Raw genomic sequence first — 26,876 nt, 5'->3', positions numbered from 1 at the left:
TCTCATTGGCTCTTTTCCACCCACCCCGAATAAAGAAATTGGCAAACTAGTTGCACCCAATAATATACGACCCATACATCTGACACAAAAGTTTTGGTGACCTGTGGTGTATTGTATCAAAAGAGTATGCACATGATTGAATGCTTTGTCATTGTGCTTGAGATTCAAGTGGTTTGAATTTGTATATGTACAGTTCTTATCAGTAGCGACAGCGGTCGAAATGTTTCGCTCAAATTCCTCTTCTGACCAACCAATCATTACTTTGTCACACCCCTCTCTGCGTGAAAGCTTAAATCATCCAGCTACTCAATAATCTCAAATTCTGATACTGTTTCGAAGATCCCTTCATTCCAAATGCAAGATCCCTCAAGTACCAAAAAGTAAAAACAATCGATAAATTAACTACCAAATAAATGGCAATTTTCACAACTTGTGGAAGGTATCTATTCTGCCAGACAAGTTTGTGCATCAAGAACCCAGTCAGGAATATTGCAAAGTACAATGCAGGAACATAATGATGCAAATATTTGACCCTTCCCATGACTATGAATGGCACATAGTGCAAAATCCAACCACTGAATGGAAGAACACATTGTGCAACCTCGCAACTCGACAGATTTGCACTTGGTTGGCTTTGTCTTTGATACCTAAGCAACGAAAACAACATGTAAACCATGCAAAATAAAAGACCAATGTTTGACAACCAAGTAACAACTGGGTTCCCAATCAAAAAATACTTCGTGTCCTCATCTCCCCACCCGCACATTCTCAAACCGGTGTTCAAAATTGGCCATTCCCACCATTCTGAACTCAATTTATCAAATTTGTCTGGATCAGGTACGAGTGCATTATTTGATGCCAACATTCCGTAATTCACAAGAACAAACTCCCTCCAAAATTTGGGCTTCGGTGGCACGTATTCAACAGCAGGGGGTTCCAAGTGCTCATTGCGATGTTCTTCCACATTCCACCAAGTGGTTTTGTCTTTGACAAAATAGGGATATTTACAAACAACCTCCCCTTGTTGATATCCCCATGACGGCAACGAATTACCCGTGGTGGCTAGATAGCACCCTAGGTCTTTATGTTTCAACCTAAAAGCTGTGGATATAGGGTGCAATTCCAATTTATTTTCATTCTTGAAATAGTCCGATGGCGAAGGCTCTTGTGCTTGTATGTCAAGTATCCAATCGTGTGCTGAAATTGACACATTCGACAAAGGTGATAATGAAATTTCATAGTTTTGCTTTGTAATTGGAGCCGCAATAGGACTTGCTTCCAAGTAATTGCCTGTTTTGGAATGCTTTATTCTAATGGGACTGTCTTGAGTTACAAGACCCCCTAGTCCTGAGTCATTCACAAGCTCAATTTCAAATTCATTATTCACATCTTTGAAACCATAAGTGGTTGCTTGCTGTTGTCCAGATCCTTCGGGATAGACATGATGGTGTGAATGTAGCAAGTTGGGAGATAAACCTTGTGATCTAATTGTTACAATGGAGCCACCAGCAACAGTCCGGGGCCCAAATTGCAAATTGTTTCCCTTTAAAGATGCTTGTAGTAACGTTGAAATAGATCCGTCACCTGGTCCAGTGTGGTTTAGTACCATAAAGTGGACCTTGAAAGCAACCATATATAGTAGAATTGGAATGATAATCAAAGTGGCCGATTTTAGGACCCAATGCTTGACATATGTTTTCACATTCATTGTATTAGTCGATGTCAATTGGAAAAACTTGATCATCAAATCGTACCCAGTATAAAGTCCTACCAAAGCAGTGACGAAAAGTCCCACCCATTTTACCGAGCACACACAACCAATCGATATACCCGTCAACACCAACCACTTAATTCCCTCCTTGGACAACTCTTCCCCAACCAGGCGCACCTTGTGAAGATTCATCAAACAAAAAAACGTAAACACAGTGAAGAAAAGCAACATTGAATCAAGCAAAATGAATTTGGACAAAGTGAGCGAAATTTGTTCAAAAATAACCATTAAAGAAATAAACCAACACGTCCATTGATCAAATCCTGCTAGTACCGCCGTTCTGTACGTCAAGGGTGTAACGAGGATACCAAACAAGCAATTGAAAACCCGCATAAACACAAAATCCATGCCGTCAGGGTATTCCTTTCCGCTTTCAAACTCAAAAGAACCATCGTACCCTGCTAGATAGCCAGAAAGAGCCACTAGAAGTTTACCCAATGGAGGATGCACGTCAAAATATATCTCTCTCTTCAAGTAATGGGAACCAAACTTACCAAAATGAGCTTCGTCCCACACCACGTATTTGGCTGCATCTATGTGGTATATTCGAACTAATGCTGAAAGTGCAGTAAGAACTAATGGGCTGACGTATTTGGTGAAGGGAGAATGTAGCAGCAGCTTACTCTTTATCTGCAATTTCGAAGTTTTGTCTATAATGTCTCTGATTTCTTCGTCTTCATCGTATGCATTATCCTTTTGAATGTTAAAAGTATGTGGTTCTTGAGGGTGGTCTAATGACGCGGGTTTTCTGCGAATGGCTACCCCGCTGACATTCTTTACATAGCCCGAGGAGCTCAATGCGTCAAAGGTTCCATCCAGTGAGCTCGACATGGCTTTATTTCAATCGACTGTGTAGGAATGTACTTTATAAAGCAGAACAGATTAACCCACTTGCCTTTAGCTCTCTTTTTTTTTTTTTCTTTTTTTTTTTTTTCAATTTTTTTTTTCAACTTTTTCTCTCAAAACGCGGTTGTTACACATGTCGACACTTTGCCTCAATGGAACTCACCAGTGAATGTGTATACAAAATGATAAACATAATTCTATAAACGAGGGAATACATACAATCTACGTACTTACGTGTTCTTCCCAGCTCCCATACTTACAACAATGCCTCCAATTTGGATTATTCAGGTTATAGATCCCTTGCAATTCGTGCTCCACTTGTAGCCAATGCTTGTATTTCATCCTGCTCTTTAGATCCAAATCGTATATGTTGCATGTGATGAGATATCTGTTACCCTGTTCGTCTGGAGCTTGGTGTGGATTTTGGGCGGAACAGGAATGCAAAGGCTTCGATACTGGTGTTGAGTTGAGGGATGCAGAACCATTGATTTGCGATAGCGGTGGTGCAGGTGGTAATGTTATTAAGTTATTGATGTTGTTGTGCGAATTGTGAATGTTGTTGTTTCTATCATACTTTTCAAACTTAATAAATAGTCCCACGTCACGTAAAGTCATTACCAAAGACAAGTTTTGAGACACATCATGTGAAGAAGTCAAATTTTCAATCAAGTCATTCTTGTTGTTGATCTTTTGATATTGTTTCAATTTGGCAAAGACATTTTGATCTGGGTTGGATAGGAATTCGTAAAACAACTGTTTTAAAGGGAATTGGTTTTTAACTTCAATCAAGTCGATAATTTCGGGAGGAATTTTGGAGAAAATATCATCAAGTCCCTGATTAATAGTTTGTGGGTATAACAAATCAAGGGGACAAAAGTGTCTGGGAACATTACGCAATTGATTAAGGGAGCAAGTCCGACAATAGTTGGATGATTTATTGTCATATAGCCATTTGGGTTTGATTTCGAATATTATTGAATTGATGGGGGTGCTCGAGTTCAAGGGAGAACTGGCCATACTTCCATTCACCAAGTGGCCGTTGGGGTCGTGGGTGTTACCACTGCGATTGCTGCTGTGTGATAGCGATTGATGTGAATGTAGGTTGGGGTTGAACAATTGAGCATCGTGTGTTGATGAAGCTAGGTTACTCTCGACACCACGCGCAGCGTGGCTCTGTGGATCGTGCTCCAAGTTCTGATTCAGCAGAGGTTGAGTTCCTGTGTTTCTGGTGTTGCTGTTGCTATTGCTATTGCTATTGTTCTTGTTATCATCTTCACTACCCAAATATAATTGACAATGTTTCAGTAAACTGATTTTTGTATAGTTTCCATCCAAGATATTTGGAATCAACAAACCGTATCGTTCATTCAATTGTAGCTTGAACCCTGCACTATCTAGACCTCTAACAAACTCAGATGTCAAAACAATCAACTGGATGTCTATAATCTGTTTCGGAAACAAGTGTTTGCACTTTAATTCTATAAAGTCATACAACTCGCAAGTACTAATGTATTCTTCGTCTTCTTTTAATAAACGTAGTCGTAACAATTTGTGAGTGAGGTAGTCATTCGTGCCCGTGTATTTGAACAAAATATTGGCTGACCCATTTGCAAAATACGACCAATCTTTAGGTGAAGTGATTTTGTATATCTCCATATCCGAAATACAACAGTAGGTGGGGGGGGGGGGAAGGTTAGGGTGTTTGGTCCTTGATTGGATACTTTGTACTGCTCAGTGATAGTAACTAGTTCTTATAAAGTCCTTTCGTTTTCTTTCTCTTTTGCCTTTCTCTGGAGTTGGGTATGAGGAGAAGGCTTGAAGACTGAAGATGATGCTAGACACGACGAAGACGAGGTCTGGGTGGGAAGCGGTAGAGGGCAGTATTATCTGAATTATAAAAGGGAAGTTTGACAAAGTGAATAAAAGATTGTAGTGTCTGTTTGATGAGCAGGTAGGGGTGGTGGTAGTGGATGGGTAGTTTGTTTAGTCTTTTTTTTCTTCCTGTTTTCAACTTTTCAACTGTTCTTTGTTTGTTTGTTGGTTTGTTTGGGTTGTCTTTTAGTTTCTGTCAATGTGTGAATGTGTTGGGTTGCAATGCAATGGGACGTGTCTAGGATGAGAATAACAGGACAGGTTATGTGTGTATGTGTGTATATATATATTGGTTGTTTATTCTGTTTTGGCAAAAAGTTTGATGTGAGAAAATTAAATAAAAAAAAAGAAAACAAAAAAAAAACAAAAAGGCTGTACTGAAGTGGGTGATTTGAGTAGCCACGTTTGTGTTGGAATGGAAGGATGGAAGGATGGATGGAAAGAGTAGGTTGTGAATGGTTGATTTTGTTGGATGAATAGAGGTAGGTGTGTATGTTGTGGTGTGGCTATTAGGTGTTGGAGTCAATAATATTAGTTGTTGAAATTACAAACTACTGATTTGATTTGGGTTTGAGAGAGAGAAACTAAAAAAAAAAATAAAAAAAGAAAGGAATAATTTCTTCTTTTTCTTCTGTGTTGTGTATTGTGTATTGTGTGCAAAAAGATTGTAAAGAGAGAGACAAAAGAGACGCAAGTATAGAAGAAGAGAAACCCTTTCCCCTGACAGCTACTCACAGCTTTTACTGAGAGAAAAAAAATAATACTTCACTCTTTTACAAACTATACATGTATCTATCTATCTATATATACATATATATATATATATAATATGCCATAGTACAAAGAAAGACTTTGGTGATAGGATTGGTAGTTAACAGAATTGTAAAGTAAAGTAAGGTATAAAAGTAGTGTAATAGAGAGCTACCAATTACATTAAGAAAACAAAAAACACGCGATTTTCTATTCCTTGTTTACTCTTAATACATATACATACATATACACATACATATATCCACACATTGTAGTGTAGCGACAGTAAAGACGGTAAGTTAGTGTTATTGAACTAAGGAATATATAGTTACATGATTAGGGCGAATGTATCTATATATAAAGCAAATAGAGTATCTCCATATAACTCTATTTGTGTCGTGTCGCGCTTAAGTCACGACAAGGACACGACACACATACATTTTGCATTTGCCTCAAAAGTCTAACTCTAAATTCCGCTCTCAGTTTTTTTTTTTATTTTTTTTTTTTCTTCTCTTCTTTGAGTTAAAAATAGATCACTAACAATTACATAAACAAAAAAACAATTTATACTATTCTCTACACGTGACTCCTTTATATAATGTATATGTATATGTATATATATATATATATATATTGTTATGCTAAACAACGCTATATTTTACAATGTCCTACAAGTGTAAACCAATTCACACTTTTGTAATCTTTACTTCTCCTCTATCACAATCTTTTCTCCACTTTCAACTTTCCTCTTTCCTTCGTTTCTTCAACTCTCTTTTATATGCACTTTCAATATCAGAAAAGAGTAGGGAAACAATAAAAGCTTCAGAAAAACGCACACGCACACGCACACGCACGCACACGCACACGCACACACACACACAACACACTTGGGCCACCAAAACTTGAAACTGAAATTGTTACAATAAATTAACCATGCACAACCTCAATCTTTTATTCCGCAGCCTCTCTCTCTCTCTCTCTCGCTCTCTCTCCACCATACCAATTCCGTGTATACATCTTGTCCTAAGCTTACCAAACATCTTCTTGGTATCTATTCTGCACCTTCAAACTTCTAATCAACTCTGCAGCCTTTTCCAACTCAATTCCTCTCTCCTGGCTCAACACCTTGGCAAATGACGCTTGCACGTCTCTAGCCATATGACTAGCATCTCCACATACATATATTATAGCCCCATCTTGCAACAACTGGTTAACCTTGCTGGCTTGCTCCAATATCTTATCTTGAACATACACTTTTTTATTTGGATTGGCTCTGGAAAATGCAGTAATCAATTCAAATGATTCACCCAACTCCTTGGCATATTGCGGCCATTCATCACGATACAAGTAATCCTCATTCTCATTTCTGCATCCATAAAATAACAAACTTGGCCCAACATTTACTCCATTCTTCAACTGTTGCACGCGTTCTCTAACAAACCCTCTCAATGGTGCAACCCCCGTTCCTGGTCCAACCAAAATTATGGGGGTTTTGGAACTACTGGGTAACTTGAAAGTCGATCTTCTAACATGCACTGGCAATTTGAAATTATGAAACTTGTTTCTTGGCCCTTTCAAATCATAACTAACAACTGGTTTATCTGAGGACGAATTCTTGTTGATTTCAATATCCTTGAGCAAATTGGTAACTACACCAGTAACAACTCTTCCATCCAGTTCAGTTTCAGATTCAACAACTGCAGTAATATCAATATGGGTCTTTTCACTCAATGACGAAGATGAAATGGAATAATAACGAGGTGTCAAATGTTGAACATTTTCAATCAAAAACTCAAATGGAACTTTGGTCCATGGCTCCCCTTGTGAAAGATACAATAATCCGTCAGCAATATTAAACTTTTTATGAGTAATTTCTTCAGCATATTTCTGTTTATCATTGGCAACAGTGGTCAATTTAGTCTTTGTCTCTTCATTTGGTGCAAATGCAGCAATAGAAAGGAAAAATTGTCTTGAAACAGGTCCACTAATTTCTAAATGATGTCTAATAACCGCTTCATAAGTAATTGGAGTTGGAAATGGGATTTGATAAGTTGAATCAAGTGCCTTTAAATCAAATACAGTATCACGCTTTTTAGTCAAATCAAAAGTCTTTAAAAAAAGTTCAACATTCTCATTGGCATTTGAGGGCCAAACTGCTAAATGATCACCAGTAGTATACTTCAAATTGGAGTTGGAAAGATCAAATTCAACATGAACACACGATCTTTCCTTTGTGAAAAATAACTCTTTGATCTTGGTAATTGGTGCCAAATAAGGATGAGAATGATCAAATGGGCCCTTGGTCAAGTCAGTGCCAGCTTTAGTATTGACATACGACTTGTCTGGTTCACCCAATGAAACTGAAACATCATCAGTAGTCAAATCATCTCTAATCTGCAATTTCAAACTTGGTTCATACTTCAACTCTTTTTCTTCAAGATCTAAATTATTTCTCAATGAATCAAAGACACCATCTTTCCAAGCAAGGAAATCTTCATCCATAGTACCTTGACCATCGTCACCTTCACCATATTCAGCAAATCTCTCCCCACCCTTCTCCTCCAACTTCTGATCAATTTTTCTACCAATGGCATTGTAAAACTCATAAGTGGAATTACCCAATCCAAAGACAGTGTATCTCAAAGTACTCAATGTATCAGCTTCATTATCCAAGAAATCAACAAACTCAATTGCATTATCAGTAGGCTCTCCTTCTCCATAAGTGGCCATAATGAAAAACACCAAAGTCTCTTCTTTAATATCACCAAAATTATCCCAATCGTAGTCAGCAAAATCGGCAACCATAGTTCTTAAACCAAATCTAGCACTCAATTCACGAGACAACTTGTTGCAGTAATCTTCTGCAGTACCCGTTTGCGAACCAAATAAGAGAAGGGTGTTTTTGTTGTTTTTGGACAATGTTGCCAATATGTCACGCGAATTGCCCCCAGCAGTATCAGTGTTTAAAAACCCGCTAGACTCAGGTTTAGAAAAGAATTGGCCTTTGAGGAAATAAGCAGTAACGGCAACTGCCAACACAATGACAACCGTCAAATCCAATCTGTCTAACGCCATAGCTTATAGTACTCTATCGTGTGCTCTTTTATGTTCAAAGAAAGTCGTTAAAAAGTGTGGTGGAAAAGTATATATATATATAGATATATATTTGTAGATTGTTTTGTTTTGTTATGCAACAACTGTCAATTGAGTCTCTTCTTGTGATAAGCGTAGTGGTCTCAATATCAGTGTGATGGTTGATGTCCAGCTGTTTTGAAAAGAAACTCGAAGAAGCAGAAGCAGAAGAAGAAGAAGAAGAAGAAGAAGGAAAATCCACAACACTTTGTTGTTGAAAAAAAAAAAAAATTAAAAAAAAAAAATCATGCGAATATCGGAGTATTCATTTTACTTCACTTACTTGCACTACTCACATCAATACATGGAGGATAAAGTATACTACTGCTGATAGATACTATTGCTTCTAAGATGAAGACGTAAGTTCTACATGTGACTTGTGACATACACCTGTTGCTATACACAATTCAATTTAAGTGGTAGTATACTTAATTTTATCTTGTGATAATCGTTTGTTTATCTCTCTCTCTCTCTCTCGGTGTTTTTACTTTTTGACGTGTTAATTGTGTGTCGTGTCGTAACATACAATTTCAGGACACTTTTGGTTTTTTGTATGTGTGGGGTTACATACATACATGCACCAACAAACCATAATCATACAACTATACCAAAGAGAACAACCAATTCCTAGCACATGCAATTTCATCACAAAACATTTTGACAGCAATCAGTCAACTACACACAAACTATGTAATGGAGCCACACTTCAGATCTATTTCTCGATATCTAGTGCAAGTTTTCTCCCTTGAATTGTTGTAAAAAGTGTCGGAAACAAAAAGGAGTCAAAAACTAAATCGTCAATTCAAGTCTTGAAGCCACCACAGACAATACACAACACACATCCACCACCCATATTATCAAATACCAAGACTTCAAATAGTTCGATGCAAATAAAGTTTGGTTTCCACTACACTGTCACAAATATTTCATATTTGAATGTATTGACGCATTATTCCAACCACCAAAAGTGGGGTAAAACAGCAACGGAGTTAAGTCAAGTTACGCATCAATTATAATTTTATTTTTCAACAAGAATACAACACAAGTAAAGTGGAGTATGGAAATCGGGTATTAAAGTAGGCTGTTTTTCCGAGCCGTACTTTACATAACAATTATCTTACCATGCTTTATATAATCTACCGCTCTTATTCACTTCTGATGGTTTTCGCAACTCTGTATTTCCCCAAGCAGTGCAAGTTCAAAAAAAAAAACATCTAACATGGCCCAATCCTATTCATGACACGAATATCTACAACTTAACTTCCATCCCACTCGTAAAGCCTTGTGCACCCCTTCCGATTGTGCATCTCTCCCATCCAAATCGGCTTGTCCCTACTCTGGCCCCACCTCACCCTGCACCCCTTCTTTCGCCCCGTGGCCGTCATCTTCTTCTTCTGCTCCCTCTTCTTCTTCTTCGTCGTTCCAATCTAGTCCGTATGCTCTCTCAAGTGTCACTTTTGTCCTAGATGATATGACTTCATTGAATTCAGAACCATATAACGTCTTTATGTATTCATAAACACTCAGTGGAGGAAACTCAATCAAACTTCTCTTTCCTAACGATATTGCAAAGATCTTATCACTGGAAGAAGAAGACGACGATGTTGTCGTTGTTGTTGAAGATGATTTTGCATCCAAGGGCACTTGGTTCAAGTAGTCTCGACTCACCAACTCCTTCAAAATCTCTTTCCAATTCATGTTCAAATTGGTGTTTTTGAAATTCTCACTCTCTGATATTCCAAATCTTTTCAAACTGCGAATCAATTGTGATTCCATAATGTGATTCTCCGATAACACAACAAGGGTAGTAATAAGCATCATTATTCCCGTCTTTACCAATTCAGAATTCAGCTTGGGTAATTTGCTTTTACCATATCTCGGTAAAAAGAATCTCGTATCACCAATTTTACTCATGTCTAACGATTTATCAATGGGTTTCATCCACAATTCTCCCAAGACTTCTTGGGCTGGCTTCAGTAGATTGCTAGTTAGGAAAAATCTATTCTTTGGTGGTTGCTTTTTAACATTTTTACCATTACCATCATTTGCATCAATCCGCGTTTCATCCTTGGCTTGTTTTTTACTCAAATCGGCCTGAAATTTCTTTTCTTGTTTAATTGTTGGAGCATCAACCAAAGTTAAACCATAAACATTCTCCAATATAGCAATCGCATCATCCAATAACAAATCAGACTTAAACCTCTTGTTGGTGAGATATTGGTTGATGTGCTGCTTTTGGAAATTTTGGCCTCTAGCATCCTTGGTTAATATTAATTTGACAACATAATTCACATCATGTGCCTTATCTCCCTCAGTATGTAATCCAAGTACATTATTATTGTTATTGCTGCTGCTATTGTTACTTCCTTCTAGATAGTCTATGTCATCTTGTGTATTTTGCTCGTTTGATCGCCTTTTTTGTAGTTGTCTTCTCTTTGAACTCGGTTGAGGTTCATCATCCTCATAATCATCATCGTCATCATCATTATTATCAGGACTAGCACGATGTAGCTCACTATGGACAACGTCTAGGTCTTCCAATGGAATTTTTCTCTTGGGCATGTTGGGTTAGCAGCAGCTGTGTATGTGTGGGTGTGGTGGAGAGAGAGAGGGGGTTGACAATAGATGCTTATATAGATTTGCACTTTGAGCCTTAAATAAAACAGGGATAGGTCTGTAGTGTTTGCTGGTGTTTCGAATATCAAAGATAAAAAAAAAAAAAAAAGAAAAAAAGAAAAACATCCGCGTTTTGAGGCAAGAGTTGTGTCGCGAAAAAGACAGAGGAGACTGAGACACTGACACAAGTGACACATGGCTATCACGCTACATCTACAATAACGATTTTGGAAAAAGATAGAGGAAGCCACTTGTAAAATAACAACTGTAAGTCTCAATAAGTGGGTATATATTCAGAGCTAACCGACTCCTTCCTTTATTCAATAACGCGCAACTCAATACAACTTACAGAACATTTTGCACCCTTCTTGTGCTAAAAATTTAGAAATTAGACGCACTGAAGTACATCACCATCAAGAACGTACATCCTCGGTTCCTTGTATAACACTACTTACTGATCCATATTCTTTCCTACATTTGTCCTCACTGTGTAAAATTTTGGTGATAGTAGTGTATGACGAGAAAAAGTAAAAATCGCCTTCTTCTTGACTCCTACTTTTTCGCAGCTAAAATTCGTCCTTCTGCAGTAGGGACTCCAATACAGCCATATACGATCCATTCCAGTCTTCTTGCTGTTGCTGTTGCTGTTGCTGTTGNTTGTCATATAGCCTGCCAGGGACACCGGTGTCCTCCTCCTCGTGTTCTGGCACCGAAAACATGCTGCACATCAAACTCACTCGGATTTCAAATCAGGTTACGGATTCACAATCACACGGGTCAGACAAACATAGTCGCCAAGGTCCCAGGCGTATAGCGGCCTAGAAAATGTGAGACTTTTCCTGATGACGGCGACGGCAAGAATGGTTTTGGGGGATCTTGTCCCACATTGGCCAACTTCATGCTCTATATAGACTCCTCTTGTAGCTGCTGTGTAGCTCCTGCTTGTTCTTTTGCCTCTCAAATACCTCTGGTTACAGAGCTCTGCCACTGGCGACTGGTGCCAGCGTTGCTCAGGCTCCGAAGTTTTTGCATATTGGTCTGGCTCTTTCTGTTCAGCCCCCTTACACTAATTTGGATTTAAGTTTACTGGTTTTGCGTAGGATAGCCGCACATAACCGATGATAACCAATATGATATGAAAACTATTTACAGATACGTAACTGTCTCAATGGAAATANAACCGATGATAACCAATATGATATGAAAACTATTTACAGATACGTAACTGTCTCAATGGAAATAAATATCAAAATTTGCTTTCTCATTTCCTCATACATCCATGGGACCAAAAAATTCAAAATTGACTTTTATTCCCTTTTTGTTCAAGTGATCTTTAATGATTTTCATGAACTCCCTCGGACCTAACAAGTAAACTTCGTCTCGACTTCCGTCAATGAAATTCAAATCTTCCAATTCTAACCTTCTGTTAATGGTCTTAGCAATGGGGTGGACAGCGCCTTCTTCTTGATGGGAGAAATATTCATCAATTGACAAGTTTTCTGGATAGGTCTCCAATTGTTTCTTGAAATATGGACCAAAGGCACGATGACCAGGGGACTTGTTTGCGTAAATAAGTTTAACATTACGTCCCTCGCGTAAAGCGTATTGAGAAATGGGAACCAAGGGAGTAATTCCAATTCCTCCCGCTATCAAAACTAACTTCTTCTCTTTGGGCTCTTCTTTATATATGAAATTACCATTTGGAGGAGCCACAGCTACGATATCACCAACTTTTAACTGCTCATGAATGAACGTCGATATCTTGCCTCCATCCAACTTTCTTACCGAAATTCTAAATTCATTATTTTCAGGTAATTGAGAAAGGGAGTATTCTCTTGATTTTTCAAACTTTTCCCCAGGTAATTTCCAGCGAACACAAACATATTGGCCTGGTTTGGATGGAGGAATCTGACTTCCATCAATGGGAGTGAGATAAACCGACTTCACGTCTGCGCATTCATCAACAATTCCGGTGACTCTGAATGGTTTGAACCCTTGCCATGGTTCTTGTTTGTATTCTTTGGCCTCCAAATCAATCAAAAGAGCTGCCAAGTTTCCATAAGCTACACTCCAAGCTTCAACAAATTCTGGAGTGGCCACATCCTTGGGTAGAATCTCCACCATGGTTTCAATCAAGCATTTGCCAACTATAGGATAATGCTCTGCCTTCACTTGTAAACCAACATGCTTAGAAACAATTTGTTGAACAAAACCGGTCAAGGGAGTCAAATCTTCAATATTCTTTGCATAATTCAACAACGCAAATGCCAAAATCTTTGGTTGACGCAACAATTTTTGATCAGTTTCGTTGAAGAATGGTTTAACCTCATCGTAGTTTGTCAACATTCTATTGTAAAATTTGGCAGTCAAAGCCTCTCCTGCTTGCTCCAAAATCGGAACAGTGCTGAGGATAAGCTTGATCTGTGCTGGGGTAAGATCTCGTTGTTTGTAGGACTGGGTCATTCTTGTGTCGGTTAGATTTGATCGAGTACAAATGGCTAGGTTATGATACAATGTTCAATTCATCGTGTTGATGAGAATGATGGAGTGTATTTATATCGCTTCCGAGTTTCGACGGAGCTTCTCGTATAGGTACTTCCGAATTATCTATGGGTTGATGCACAAATAGTAAAGACGGACATACAATTCTCACCACTGTAGCATCTCACGCACGAGCTAAATGTTGCGTGCAATTGGTGTTTTGTGTGTCTCACTTTGTTAGCATTCTCAGGACGATCTTTTTAAAAAAGCAAGAATGAAAGCCGGTGAAACACCTCAGCCTCTCTAATTCGAGGCTATATTTTTGAAAAAATAAGCTTATTGAGAGCATCAAAGCTCAACCACCACCATGACGTTGCTTGTGATACTGTTGTTGTATCTTTCATCAAAGTACCTTTGCCCTCCCACCCCCTTGATCGATTTTCAAAGTGAGAACAAGAAAAAAGTACAAATAAAACATGCCACTTTCGAGAGATCTGCACATACTTTACTTCACAAAATGTATTGGAAACTGAGGACAAAGAGCATCAGTTTGTCATGAGCTTTTACTGAATTAACGGTATTTTCCGGTTCCCAAGGGGTGCCACGTTGCAAGTCTCTCCTCCCCCCCAACACAGTTTGTGGCTGTTGAGGAGCTTCGCCAATATATTTTTGGTTGTAAGTCATCTTTTTTTTTTTTTTTCAAATGCCGCAAGTTTAATTGAACGTACTGAGTGTGACACAAGGTGCGCAACGTGACAACATGTTGAGCCACCAATCAAAAGCTGTCAGTTGGTAATAAGGTATGTATTTTAATCACAATCAATCTATTCCTCATTTTAGGTGTCGATATGGATGGTTGCAACATTCTAATAGGGAATGAAGTAAACCTCCTCCTGAATGTTTTGCAATACTTGTGTTTTTGTAAGGATCAAAAGCTTTCTAAGTATTTCTGTTGTTGATGGTGCCAACGGCAAAGCTTCCTCAAGTGTGTTGTTGATTAGGAAGGCAGATCGGCTTTTCTGAACACCTGTCATTGCATGCTAAGCCTGCTCTCAGTTTTTAACCGTTTGTATATGTGTTTGATTATGGAAAAAATCGGAGCTTTACCAGTCGCCATGGTTCCGTATACCTCCTGCAATGCACAAACAAAATCTGTGTATTCTTTTTGTACGCAAGGAGTAAATTTGAGTGACTCCTTCACGTCTAGAGCCGTTCACTGTCCCCCTTTGATCTTGTTGAAGGAGAGAGCTAATGTTTCGGTTATTAAACTCCGAAATAGCTCTAAATGTCAAGGAAATGGTCATACAATGAAAAGTTACGAATGAGGCGTGAGACTACTGACCTTTGAAGGGTGAAACAAGAGGCGTTTCAATGTCCCAACTACCCTGTTCGTTAAAAAATGGGTTGATAAAGGAAGTATGGCACTACTCTTATAACTTACAAATACACTTTCAAACTTTGCAACTATCGGTAAATTCTATCGATAAATACCCCGAAGCGGAATACTTCACAATTTTCAGTAATCGCCATGATCTCGAACGGATCTTATTATTGAACTAAAGTTAGATGGAAACAAATTTATAAGGCTGAAGAGCTCATTTTAATTCTTTATTTTTTTGCTACAAAACTCCTGCAAAATGCTTCAATCCATGTTCCCTTACAACACCAATTGCTAGAACCTGGTTTAAAGTGAAATCTAGTGTGACAAACTTTTTCCTACTTTCGTCTTTTTGCTTAACAAAAAAAGAGGGTGGCGGACAAAAAGACGTATTTTAGATCAGTGAAGAGAGTAAAGTTTAGTGTAGTCTTCGGTGATAGTTTAGTGGGGATTACATTAATTGTGGCGAAAGTTGTAGCAAAAATATTTCAGGCTACAATGGGGACTTCTAATAAGTAAGTGAATAAGTATGGTAACGGCTGACTGTTACATCGTCCAATATTTGGAACAGCATATTCTGTCTATACACTGCAGATAAACGAGTTGTTGTTGTAGCATTAATGTGTGTGTGTAACTAGATACATAATAATAATTGTATGTATGTATGTATGTATGTATGTATGTATGTATGTATGTATGTATGTGCGTGTGGTATTATTGTGTAACATAGCAATCATAAGTCAAACAAATTGTTACGTGACAGTCTTCCATTTATATACACTTTTCCAGTGACAGAGACCAAATGTACTGTTCAACAAGTATCAGATTACGAGACTATAAATACACCTCCAATTGTCTCACAACTCGATTTCTTCGAGATTCTTCCTGTTAGTTTTCTTACTTTTGTTATTTATATTTTGCAATTGTTAATTGTCCTCCCTCCATAATCAATTAAACTTACACACAACACATAAAATCATGTCAGACGCCGGTAGAAAAGACTTCTCAGACAAAGTTGGTGAATCCTTAAAGCCAGACAGTCAAAAGTCCACTTTGGAAAAGGGAAAGGAAACTGTCACTGACAAGGTTGACGACCTTGCCGGTAAAGCTGTTCCAGACAACCAAAAGTCATTTGGTCAAACCGTTGCCGATAATGTTAAACAAGGTTCTGATGATGCTAAGGCTGCTGTAAACGACCAACAAGGTCCAACTTTGGCTGAAACTGCTCAAGAATACGTTGACGAAGCTAAGAAGCAAATTTCAAATGCTGCTGAATACGTTTCTGGCGTTGTTTCCGGTGCCACTGAAGGTGCCAAGACTGGTGGTGAAAGCACTAAGAAGTAAATGCGTTAACCCAGTTTTTGCTACTACGAAACCACACTTTTTGCATCTGTTGTTTTCTTTGATCTAGCTAGAATTTCGAGCTTCTATAGATGAATATATATTTATATATATATACATACATACAGATATGAGTTATATAATGGGTTAAGCAGTTTGTAATAAATTTACACAACTAGTTTGTGCTTTTTTATTGCACGTGACCTATCACTTTTGCCTTGTCGTAAAATTTTTGTTTGCGTCACACTACTTACTTTTTACAGTGACATGCCATCTCATTGCAAACACAAAAAAATCTTTGATCTACTACTACTGCAACTACAACAGCAAAACAAGCAGCACAAGTCATGAGCGACAGGGATTTACAGCCGGACTTCTTTTCCGACGATGAGTCAGATCAGGAACATCAGGTGTTTTTGAGGTCAAAAGCGAAACGCTTGCATGCTCATACTACCACAACTGATGAAGCAGAGGGGGAAGAGGAGTCTGACTTTGGCAGTGAAGATGAAGAAGAGAATTTTGCAAGTTATTCCAACCATAGAGAGACAGATAATCAAGACGTTGAAGATGACGAGCATCCACAATCAAGCAAAGAGCAGCTCCTACTAGGCGACAACGATGCATCACCTGCGTCCACCACCACCTCCACCACCATCATCAACAAAAAGCTTAAAAAGCTCACCCCCAAGGAACTTGAAAAAGAGCAAAAGCGCATCAAAAAAACTGGTGTTTGCTATCTATCGAAAATTCCACCATACATGAAACCGGCGAAATTGCGATCCGTACTATCACGATTTGGTTCAATTGATCGAATCTTCCTCAAACCAGAAGACGCATCGATTTATCACAAACGAGTCAAGTATGGAGGAAACAAGAAGAAGCGTTTCACTGAAGGATGGATTGAGTTTGTGAACAAGAAAGACGCAAAATTATGTGCACAGACTTTGAATGGTAATAAATTGGGAGGTAAAAAGACATCTTATTATTATGACGATATAATAAATATCAAATATTTATCGGGGTTTAAGTGGATGGATCTTACTCAACAGATTGCCAAAGAAAATGAAGTTAGACAAGCTAAATTGGTGTTGGATTTGTCACAACAAAACAAGTTTAATAAAGCATTTGTTCACAATGTCGAACAACTGAAGATGATTGAAGGGATTAAGCGCAAGAGGAGCCAAAGGGACAAAGAAAAGGAACCAGGTGAGGGAGAAGATACCATTACTGCCAGTGACAAAAAGAATAACAGCAAGAATGATGATGTGAGTGATACCTTGCGAAGACATTTCAAACAACGCAAGGTGACAAGTACAAGGAGCGACGCCTCAAGCGAATTGAAGGAAAAGTCTGCACCTAATGACCGATTAGCCAATGTTTTATCGAAAGTTCTATAAAAAAATACAACATATTGTACATTAGAATCACAAATCTAGGTTTTTGGAGGAAAGTTACTTGTTTCTGTAATACTTTAAAAAATCATAGCGTCTTTGTAAATCCTCTTTACTTGAGCACCCCAATTCTTTCATGAGCAATTGGCTATTTATAGCATCTTTGCGCGATACCACTTTCAGGTTTACAACCTTCATCAACTTCAGCCATTGAGTGGCTGTCCACCACGTCGTGCTATCGCCGCCAAGTTGAAATTCAAGTTCGGTTTCTCGATCTAGATCTCGATTGCGGTTGCGGTTGAGGTTGCGGTTGCGTTCGTCGTGAAGAACGGAATTCTCTTTTCTGTTTGATAATGGAGTCGAGTTTCCTAAAGTGTTGTCATTGTGAATTGGCGATATGTTGACATCCGGCCGACTAAGTACATCGTCTCTCTCATGTACATCAAAATTTAAATGGAGCTGCTCACTTCTCGAATGGGGGACTTCTTTTTCTGGTTGCTGAGCCGTTTCGCTAGGCGCGTGCACGAAATCCGGCTCATCAACTTCAAAGTCATATGACGGCTGCACGGTTCCATCGTTGGATCTTGTATATCGTGCCTTTGCTGGCAGAACATCACTAGGTCTTGTTGTCGCATGGATGCCTTCATCATTTGGCTCCGTCCTTTTTATCGACTCCAAAGTTGTATTCACTCTGTCCAAAATCGATTGTTTAGCTTCGTCATCGTGTCTTATCTTCAGTAGGGGTGTTTCTGTTGCTCGTGCTTTATCCTTTCCATCACCTTTCCTTTCTATACTAGGCTTGGCAACTTTGTACGAAACAGGTGAATGATCCACAGGACTGAGCTCTGAAGTAGGAGGTTTTAGTCTTGTGACAGGTGTAGGGCTGTGGTTTTTGAGGCGCTGCTTATGTTTCTCATCGAGCGATATCGATTTGTCAAATTTCAAACTGGGCGGAGATCCTATTGTCAATATGTCGGGATCTTTAGCATTTTTGTGTATAGGGGAGCCCTTATCATTTCCAGTCTTACTTTTCGCTTCCTTCAGGAGACCTGACTCTTTCCTCAAGTTAGATGTTGCTCCATAATTGACTCCACTTGCTCGGAACGATCTATATAGCCCATTGGCAGTTTCTGTTTGTTTGATGTTCAGGGTATTGAGCCTAACGGGTGTCTCCAATTCTGTATCATCAAACTCCTCTTCCTCTATCGGTCGCCTGTAGTCATCCAATTGAAAACTCATGACCCTTGGAAAGTTCTGTACTATGAAGAGAATCCTTTGTTAAATGTGGGACGGTGAAAGTCAAAACAACTGAAAACAACAGTACGTTTGACCAATGTACACGACCACACTGTAACACGCTCTTGTTGCAAACGAGGTCAAGTAGAGGTTAGTAGTCAGTGCATATCTGTACTTTCTGAATCATATTCTCACTGTATGCTTATAGGGCCTAAACAAATACACTTTTGACCATATGAGGGGATTTCAGGAATGGAGCACAACTTGTATTCTGGAAATAGGTTTTTACAAAAGAAACAACATCTCTCCAATCCATATTCACGTCACAGATTATATAACTGAGCTATACTCACAACTTGCCTTCTTCAGTTTGTATTTAGTTGGCTCGCATTTGGTAGAATGGCAAGCCGGTTCGATTTTTGAGAGACCGTTTGTAAAATTCACATTTTGTACTAGTTTTGGGGCAAATTACACTCAATACAATTTCACGACAACCCTTATTCAATTAGTACCAATAACCTGTCTCCTCACCCTCCCCCCCTTCCCACTGAAAAGAGTTGAGATTTACATATCCTCTCAGAAGTGTATCACAATCAATCAAGAAGCAGTGAAATGAAGAGTGTTTCAATTAATTCTTCACTTTGCAATAGTTGTTGCAGAATAGAATACACACGAAGCTACAGACAGGAGGAAGATAAGAAACCAGCACAAATACGTTGATGAGTACATGCTTGGCAACCACCGAGAAAGTCGTATACTAGTTCCAAATAGAGATAACTGTGGATGGCTCTCAGTTCATTTTACTCTTCTATGACGATGCAGTGTATTCCAGCAAAGATGCTTATCAGGTAAAAAAAGAAAAAAAAAAATCTATAACCAAAAAACTATAAACAGCTCTCTATGCCTTACCATGAATCCAATTTCATAGTTCCATTCTCTTGGAAGTTCAAATGCATCTTAAACACATCCCTCAAAGAGTGTGGTTCATGTAATGTCTTCCTCTTGGTACATTCGTAAATTGCTTTGTCAAGGTAATCTTGTAATTGATCTCTGTAGTCAGGGTGAGAACACTTGTCAATGATAACCTTTGCTCTTTCCTTTGGTGACAATCCTCTCAAGTCAGCCAAACCTTGTTCGGTTACAACCACATCCAAATCATGTTCGGTTTGGTCAACGTGAGGAGCCATTGGAACAATACAAGAAACACCAGTTGGGTCGACTTTCGAAGGTCTGGCAGATGGTGTATGCATGATGGACAATTTGGCATTTCTCAAGAAATCAGCTGATCCACCCAACCCATTCAACATTCTTGAACCCATGACATTGGTTGAGTTTGCATGTCCATAAATGTCTACTTCAACTGGAGTGTTCATGGCAATAACACCCAATCTTCTAATGATTTCAGGTGAATTTGAAACAGCTTGTGATCGAAGACACAATTTTTTGGAGTAAGTGTCCCAGTTTTCGTAAAATTTCTCAAACCCAGCTTCAGTTAATCTAATGGAAGTGGCAGTTGCATAGTCTAGGGAACCACTTTCAAAGAAATCTAGGAATGAATCTTGTAAAACTTCAGTCCAAACAGTCAAGTTTTTGAATTTAGATGACGCCAAACCTTCCACCACTGCATTGGCAATATTTCCAATTCCTGATTGCAATGGATGCAAGTTTTCTGGTAATCTACCTTGTTTGACTTCATGTTCCAAAAACTCAATCAAGTGGTTAGCAATGGCTTTTGATTGCTCGTCACTAGCAGTATTTGGTGGAACCTTGTCACGAGTGGTACTTTCAACAATGGCAACAACTTTACTAGGGTCAACTGGAATCGAGTTCAAACCAACCTTGTAATCAGCAGAAGTGTGTGGGTATGGTTGTCTGAATGGTGGATTAACTGGCATATCTATATCGTGAAGACCTTCAAAAGATGGCGTGTTGGTATTAACCTCAATAATCACCTTGTCGGAGACGGACAACATTTCTGGTGATGCACCGACAGCTGGTCCAGGGACAATTGAACCATCTTCTTTGATTGCAGTGGCTTCAACAATGGTGATATCCAAATTGTGGCCATTTGGTTTATCCTTGGTATAGAATCCATATGTCAAGTCTTGTGGAAACATCGACAAGTGCTTATCAAAGAACTGAGTTCTGCCATCATTAATTGCAGCAGCAATTGGTTTACCAACCTGATGAGGGGATCTGGTTAGAAGCATATTGTTATCAGCCCATCTACCTTCTTCTGGACCAGCACTGGCACCAACAAACAAGTGGAAACCCAATTGGCCCTTCAAGTTGTTATTCTCGACGTGATCTGCCAATACGGTGGGGATGACTTTTGGAGCACCAACACCGGTGAAACCAGACCAACCGAGATACTGGCCATTTTTGAAAAGATCAATACATTCTTGACCAGTTCTCAACTTGTTCAAGTATGGAGCATATCTGACTCTTTGTTTTAATATAGACGACATTGCGAGTGGAGCAATTGTGTGTGTTGGTTGTAAAAAAAAAAAATGAAAAATTGGTGTCTTTCGAAATCAGAAAATAGAATTAAAGTTGATGCGATGTATAATGTGATGTGTTGTGAGTTGAGACCTGAAAATCTGTTGTCCCCAAGTACCAATTGATTGTAGGTGTGTATGTGTGTGTGTTTATATATATATACCCTTTGTGAATATTCTTATAAATGGGTATATTTTCTCCTTGGATGTTGAATGTATGTTGTTTGCGTTGTTTGCGTTGTTGGTGGCTTCTGCTACTGCTGTCGTTGCGTGTGTAAATAAGCAAGAAATTGAGGAGTAAAAAGAAAAAAAAAAAATAACAAACAAAAAGTGTGTCGTATAGAAAACGCTAATTACTTTTTGTTGTGTGTTGAGTGTGTGTTGAGTGTGTTGTGTGCCAAATTTTGTTGTGTGAAAAAATTGAGGGGAACAAACCAACCAACCAAAAATAAATAAATAAATAAAGTGAAGTGAAGTGATGTTAAAGTGATCTTCTCTCTCTTAATTAAGTAAGTGGTTAGTTAAGAGTGGTCTCTGTGTGTATATGTGTTATTTGTGGATTTTTAATCTCGGATATAGTGTTATTTAACCTCAACTATGATACTAATGGAGGGGTAAATGTGTCTTTTGAAAAAATTTAACTGCACCGCGAGAATTGTAGGAATCTGACTTGTATTTATATACAGCTGCAATCTACGTTTCCACCTGAGATCTGACTCCAGTTTACAAGCAGTAACTACCAAACAGTAGATGTAGCAAATAATGCTTTCCCGGTCGGGTACATATTTCTTGCTGTATGGGTAACATAACCGTTGTTGTTATTGTGTATTGTTGTGTTGTGTTGTGTTGTTGTTGTTGTCGGTATTTAATTAATGTTGTGTGCCGGCGAAAAAAAATAACAGAAACAAAAAACAAAATTGATTTGACAAAAGATACACGACCCTTGCACAACAATGCACACACAAAACAAATCCTTTTTCTTTCTTTTTTTTTTTTTTGTTGGCAATTGGGGTTTTGGGGGTTGTTGCAAAACTGCCACCCAAAAAAAAACAGAATTGCAACTAAATATTAATCTTTAGAGTCGATGCGCCTACACACACCTGGAGACTGATAATTTTACTCAACAAAGGTTGTGATATTGAGTATATATATATATATATATATATTGATCTTTACATATGAAGAACCCCCCTTCGAAGTTTTGAAATATACTCCTACATACTGCATATAAATCAATCTTCTTTTCTCTTTTCCGTTACTTCTTCTTCTTCTTCCTCTTCTTTCTCTTCCGAGGCTACACAAAACCACATATACTATTTACACAAATGTTTTTCTTCTCCTTTTTTTCTCTCTTCTCAGTTGCTTCCCACAAAGTATTGACAAGATTACACTACCCACAACATCTCCCTCCCCCATATTTACTCTGACTTTGAACTTAACGACTGCAATAACAACTACCACAAGAGAAGTAGTACATACATACACCTCTGACTGTCTTGATTCTCCTGGTTCAGCAATAGTAGATCGATGTTTAAATATTAGAGGTTGATTAAATCTTCTTTAGACAATTTGTTTTAATTTTCTAAATAAGACACTTTAACCTCTTCTAATCTGACAAAGATTGAGTTTAAATGCACACGCATCAAGCACAACAGACAGACATACGTTTAGACCCAATTTAAATTACCGTTGCAGTTTATTTTTTTTTTTTTTTTTCACCGCCAAGAACAAGAAGATAAAAGGTACAAATGTGTCAAACACTAAATTTTTGCTTCGAGAATATCCGACACTGGACCACACTAACTATGCTACTGCTCAACTGCAGTGAAATTGTTAAACTGATGATAATACTTTACAACGAGTAGAGCAGTTTTCATACAAAGAAACACACTTCTATTGTCTCCGTCTGTGTGTGTTTGTGTGTGTGTGGGGGGGGGAGACATTTGTGTAAGCATGTGCTCAATATTGATCAGCATACCCCGGATGCAAAAGGGAAAAAGAACGGAGTCATTTGCTGCAACAGGTGATAAAATCAAAGCAATTAGAATACATACATACAGTATGCACAGTATGCACATTTGCACAATTACGAAAACGAGAGTAACCCCGGACTTCCTACTCACTTTACACCTAACTAAATTTCGTATACGCATAACAAATAATGCATTAGAGGTCACTCAATCAGGTGTTTTCCTCATACCTTGAAAACGAAAAACTGCTCTGTTTTTAATTGACCAATGTGGAGATCGTTCATTCTATGTCTTCATCTTTGCTTAATCGCTGACCTACTGTTCAACCTGCCACACACACACACACACACACACGCACAAATTTTAGTTTTACGGAGTAAAAATAGTATGGTAAAGTGGGTTTTCGTTTTGTGTATCAAAACCTCGGAGTTTTGAAATTACAGAAAATTTCTTTTTGTTCATTCCAACAAATCACAAACACACATTAAGGACACAATAGTACATCAAATACCCACGGGAAAAGAGAGAGATATCAGTTATGAGACAGACCAATCATATCAACTGTATTTGGTCTACGTCACCTACGTCACATACGTCACCTACAACAACAACAACCACCACCCCCACAGTAGATTGAAAACACAACGAATGTACCCCCCTTCCCCTTTCCCCTTTCTTCTTTCCTCTTTCCTCCCCCCCCCATAGTCTTCTCCACAGAAAACCATTGTAAATACGGTAATGTAACACAAATCCCCTTACATGTCTCTGGAGACCCCATTCTAAAACCGATACTCTTCAACTTACATAATGTCTCTCATACTTGAGATATTATTCCAATCCAGAAGAAATAAAAAAACACTACTACATTTCAAATTTTATCTAATATTGTCTTTGACTTTAAACTTTCGACTATCAACTTTTTCAACGACGTGACTGTTTTCTCTCTATAAATCAACAAAGTCGTCATATGTTGATCTCCAATTCTGGAAGAACCCAGTAAAGAATTTTGTTCCCAATCCAACATCTTTTGAACCAATAGTGGCTCTGATTGAGTGCATCGACAATTGCGGGATTCCAAGATCAATGGTTCTCACACCAGTTGCTGATGAGATGTGGGGTCCAATTGAGCTTCCTGATCTAACGTCGTTTCTAATTTGGAAATATTGCACTTGATCCTTGTTCAATTTAGCCAATTTTTCGGCAACTGCGACTCCAACAGAGTCAGTGGCAAAATGTCCATTAGGATCTAATGCAAGAGCAACACCCTTGTTGGGAACGACTTCGTGTTTTTCCAAATAAACTTCCTTGAAATTTGGATTCAACAAATGGTTAACATCAGCAGACAATATAATCGAATTGGCATAGACTAATCTCACCTCGTCTTGAACACCAAGACCATCTGGGTTGTAATTCTCACTTGCAACAACTCTTTCCACAACCAGCTCAAGTAAACCCCCTTTAGCACCAGTTCTAGTCAAACTACCAATCTCTTCATTGTCATACAAGGCAACAATGGAGAATGCGTCACTATTCTCAACTTTCTTGTCACTGTATGCATCGACCAATGCGTTCAAGGCTGCAAATGAACAAATCCGGTCATCAACTCTAGGTGCAAAAATAAACTCATTGTTTAAGCCACCTCTGGTACCCTTTTGTACATCAAACAATTGCAAGTCCCATTGACTAATTTGCTCAACATTGACATTTGCCTTCTTGGCAATATATCTCAACAATTTCAATGAATGCTTACCATACAAAGGAGCATTCTTTTCTGCTTCAGTAGGCTCAGGCTCCTCATCTTGTGAAAACCCAATAACTGGAACCGCCTTCGTTTCAGTATTGTGTGGTCCCACCGAGGGTTCACCGAAATGTGGTGCCAATGTAGGAATATGAGCAATTGGATGAGGACTTGAATCAACCAATTTCTGACTGATTTTACCCTTGGAGTCCTTCACCAACAATCTGCCTCCAATACCCAAATCTCTATCCCACCAGAGACTACCCAAAGTTCCAGCATAAGGAGCAACACCAAGCAACTCGTATCCATCAACTTTATCCTTCTTTGAGACGGGCTTTAATACAGTGGTGAGCGAGTCAATGTGAGACCCAATAGCACCAAAACCTTTACTTGGTTCCCAATCTTCACCAATGACAAACGCAGCCAAAGATGAACCATTTCTTATGGTAAAATATTTTCCGGGCTCGATTTCACTCCAGGATTCAGGTTCAGGCAAATACGTAAACCCAGCATCCTTCAATTGCTGTTTAAAATAGTCGACAACATGATAAATAGTTGGGTTATTGAAAGTAAACTCAATGTATTTGTCAGCCAATTTATCGAAATATTCTTGGTTGTATTTAGACAGGACCAATTCCACAGTATCTGTTGCTTCGTGGTCGGTTTTGGCTTGAGATTGAGCCAAATTTTGTTGCTGTTGGAGCTTGCTTAAGGATTCAGATATTCCGGCGAGAACATCCTCAATTGTTAAGTTTGACATGTTCCTATCGTACATAGACTGGTAGGGAGTGTAAGAGTCGTTGTTGAAAAAAAAAAGTGAACTGTAAATGGTTGAAATTTTGAGTGCACATTGTACGGCACCAAAACTCGAAACTTTGCTCTATTGTTTGACTTTTTTTTTGCCCGCCAGCCACAATTCCGTTAATGTGGCTTCAACTCGCGCACGTACCCACACGCACATTCCCTACACAACTTAATTCTCCGCTCCTCACAGATGGTCAATGCTATTGTCCATTGTATTGATGGACTGAGTGGCTGAATCTACTAATGGTGCAATCACCGGATGTTAATTAGCATTTCAGAGCTAGACGGTTGACGGGCATACGGTCGATCACGCACTAAGGGCTAATCCAGTGGAACATTCCCCTCTCTAGTCAATGCAGCTTACCTCCTAAAGCATCTCATTCATGGAGATTGCAACATGAGAGCATCAAAGGTGGACGGTTGAGAGAGTGTTGAAGCGAGCCAATATGTGTCAGATGCAGTACATTGTCCTTGTTCACTTGAGGACATCATTTTGCTCACACGTTTGAAGTTCGTTGTCACTTGGAGAAGCTCAAGCTGGTTGTTTGAGTTGCAAATCAGTTGCACGCACTTTGGGTTGGGACCTAGGGTGGAATTAATGTCCAACCGCTATATCTATCTCACAAAAGTCAAGGAGCCATGTAGGAAGAGACCAAATGACGAGAGAGGACTGTTGTTTATCAAAGACAGGGGTTATGAGAAGCTCGATTGTGAGTACCTGTTGTAATGAGCAACTGCGGTGATCAAGAGAAACGCTTTTGTTCTTTGTGAGCTGTACATTGACTAAGGTACAGGATTGTTGGAAGTACAACAGGCTTAGTTGAATACTTGAAGAATGATCAGTTCCTATTGTGAAGTCAAGCTGCTCGATACATAAGTTCTTGTGCACCAACACTGGATCACAATATTCAGATATCAATTTAAGTAGGAACGTGGGACTGCGGCAGATGAAATGTTCATTGGCAACACCATTGCAGTCTGCTCAGATTGAATGCTGAAGGACGGTATCATAATCTGTTCATATCAAGTCAAGTCTATTGGTATACGGCGTC

General features: G+C 38.8%; 9 protein-coding genes across 9 annotated transcripts; 2 read left to right on the top strand and 7 right to left on the bottom strand. All coding sequences in view use genetic code 12, as the record gives it.

Annotated features, from left to right (window-relative positions):
- Nucleotides 1–289: 289 nt before the first annotated feature.
- Nucleotides 290–4,273, bottom strand: KGF57_004348 (PMT6; the record flags this gene model as incomplete). Its single annotated transcript, XM_051753849.1, has 2 exons — nt 290–2,519; nt 2,874–4,273. The coding sequence occupies 2 exons, from the start codon at nt 4,271–4,273 to the stop codon at nt 290–292; spliced, it is 3,630 nt and encodes a 1,209-aa protein (XP_051607191.1).
- A 1,995-nt stretch (nt 4,274–6,268) lies between these two features.
- On the bottom strand, nt 6,269–8,314 carry NCP1 (Ncp1p; the record flags this gene model as incomplete). Its single annotated transcript, XM_051753847.1, has 1 exon — nt 6,269–8,314. The coding sequence occupies one exon, from the start codon at nt 8,312–8,314 to the stop codon at nt 6,269–6,271; it is 2,046 nt and encodes a 681-aa protein (XP_051607190.1).
- A 1,389-nt stretch (nt 8,315–9,703) lies between these two features.
- Nucleotides 9,704–10,933, bottom strand: KGF57_004346 (Smc5-Smc6 complex subunit; the record flags this gene model as incomplete). Its single annotated transcript, XM_051753846.1, has 1 exon — nt 9,704–10,933. The coding sequence occupies one exon, from the start codon at nt 10,931–10,933 to the stop codon at nt 9,704–9,706; it is 1,230 nt and encodes a 409-aa protein (XP_051607189.1).
- Nucleotides 10,934–11,553: 620 nt separating this feature from the next.
- Nucleotides 11,554–13,450, bottom strand: YHB1 (Yhb1p; the record flags this gene model as incomplete). Its single annotated transcript, XM_051753845.1, has 2 exons — nt 11,554–11,676; nt 12,263–13,450. 2 exons carry the CDS (start codon nt 13,448–13,450, stop codon nt 11,554–11,556), a joined length of 1,311 nt encoding a protein of 436 aa, XP_051607188.1.
- A 2,374-nt stretch (nt 13,451–15,824) lies between these two features.
- On the top strand, nt 15,825–16,190 carry HSP12 (Hsp12p; the record flags this gene model as incomplete). The annotated part of the gene is made up of 1 exon (XM_051753844.1): nt 15,825–16,190. The coding sequence occupies one exon, from the start codon at nt 15,825–15,827 to the stop codon at nt 16,188–16,190; it is 366 nt and encodes a 121-aa protein (XP_051607187.1).
- Nucleotides 16,191–16,534: 344 nt separating this feature from the next.
- On the top strand, nt 16,535–17,584 carry KGF57_004343 (RNA-binding ATPase activator; the record flags this gene model as incomplete). The annotated part of the gene is made up of 1 exon (XM_051753843.1): nt 16,535–17,584. One exon carries the CDS (start codon nt 16,535–16,537, stop codon nt 17,582–17,584), a length of 1,050 nt encoding a protein of 349 aa, XP_051607186.1.
- Nucleotides 17,585–17,638: 54 nt separating this feature from the next.
- Nucleotides 17,639–18,817, bottom strand: KGF57_004342 (uncharacterized protein; the record flags this gene model as incomplete). The annotated part of the gene is made up of 1 exon (XM_051753842.1): nt 17,639–18,817. The coding sequence occupies one exon, from the start codon at nt 18,815–18,817 to the stop codon at nt 17,639–17,641; it is 1,179 nt and encodes a 392-aa protein (XP_051607185.1).
- Nucleotides 18,818–19,719: 902 nt separating this feature from the next.
- On the bottom strand, nt 19,720–21,282 carry ACH1 (acetyl-CoA hydrolase; the record flags this gene model as incomplete). Its single annotated transcript, XM_051753841.1, has 1 exon — nt 19,720–21,282. One exon carries the CDS (start codon nt 21,280–21,282, stop codon nt 19,720–19,722), a length of 1,563 nt encoding a protein of 520 aa, XP_051607184.1.
- Nucleotides 21,283–24,226: 2,944 nt separating this feature from the next.
- Nucleotides 24,227–25,795, bottom strand: LAP41 (metalloaminopeptidase; the record flags this gene model as incomplete). Its single annotated transcript, XM_051753840.1, has 1 exon — nt 24,227–25,795. One exon carries the CDS (start codon nt 25,793–25,795, stop codon nt 24,227–24,229), a length of 1,569 nt encoding a protein of 522 aa, XP_051607183.1.
- Nucleotides 25,796–26,876: the final 1,081 nt, after the last annotated feature.

The sequence above is a fragment of the Candida theae genome (assembly GCF_024610275.1).
Source record: "Candida theae strain CBS 12239 chromosome Unknown scaffold67, whole genome shotgun sequence".
NCBI classification, from domain to species: domain Eukaryota; kingdom Fungi; phylum Ascomycota; class Pichiomycetes; order Serinales; family Debaryomycetaceae; genus Lodderomyces; species Lodderomyces theae.
This window is presented reverse-complemented; position numbering and strand designations above follow the sequence as displayed.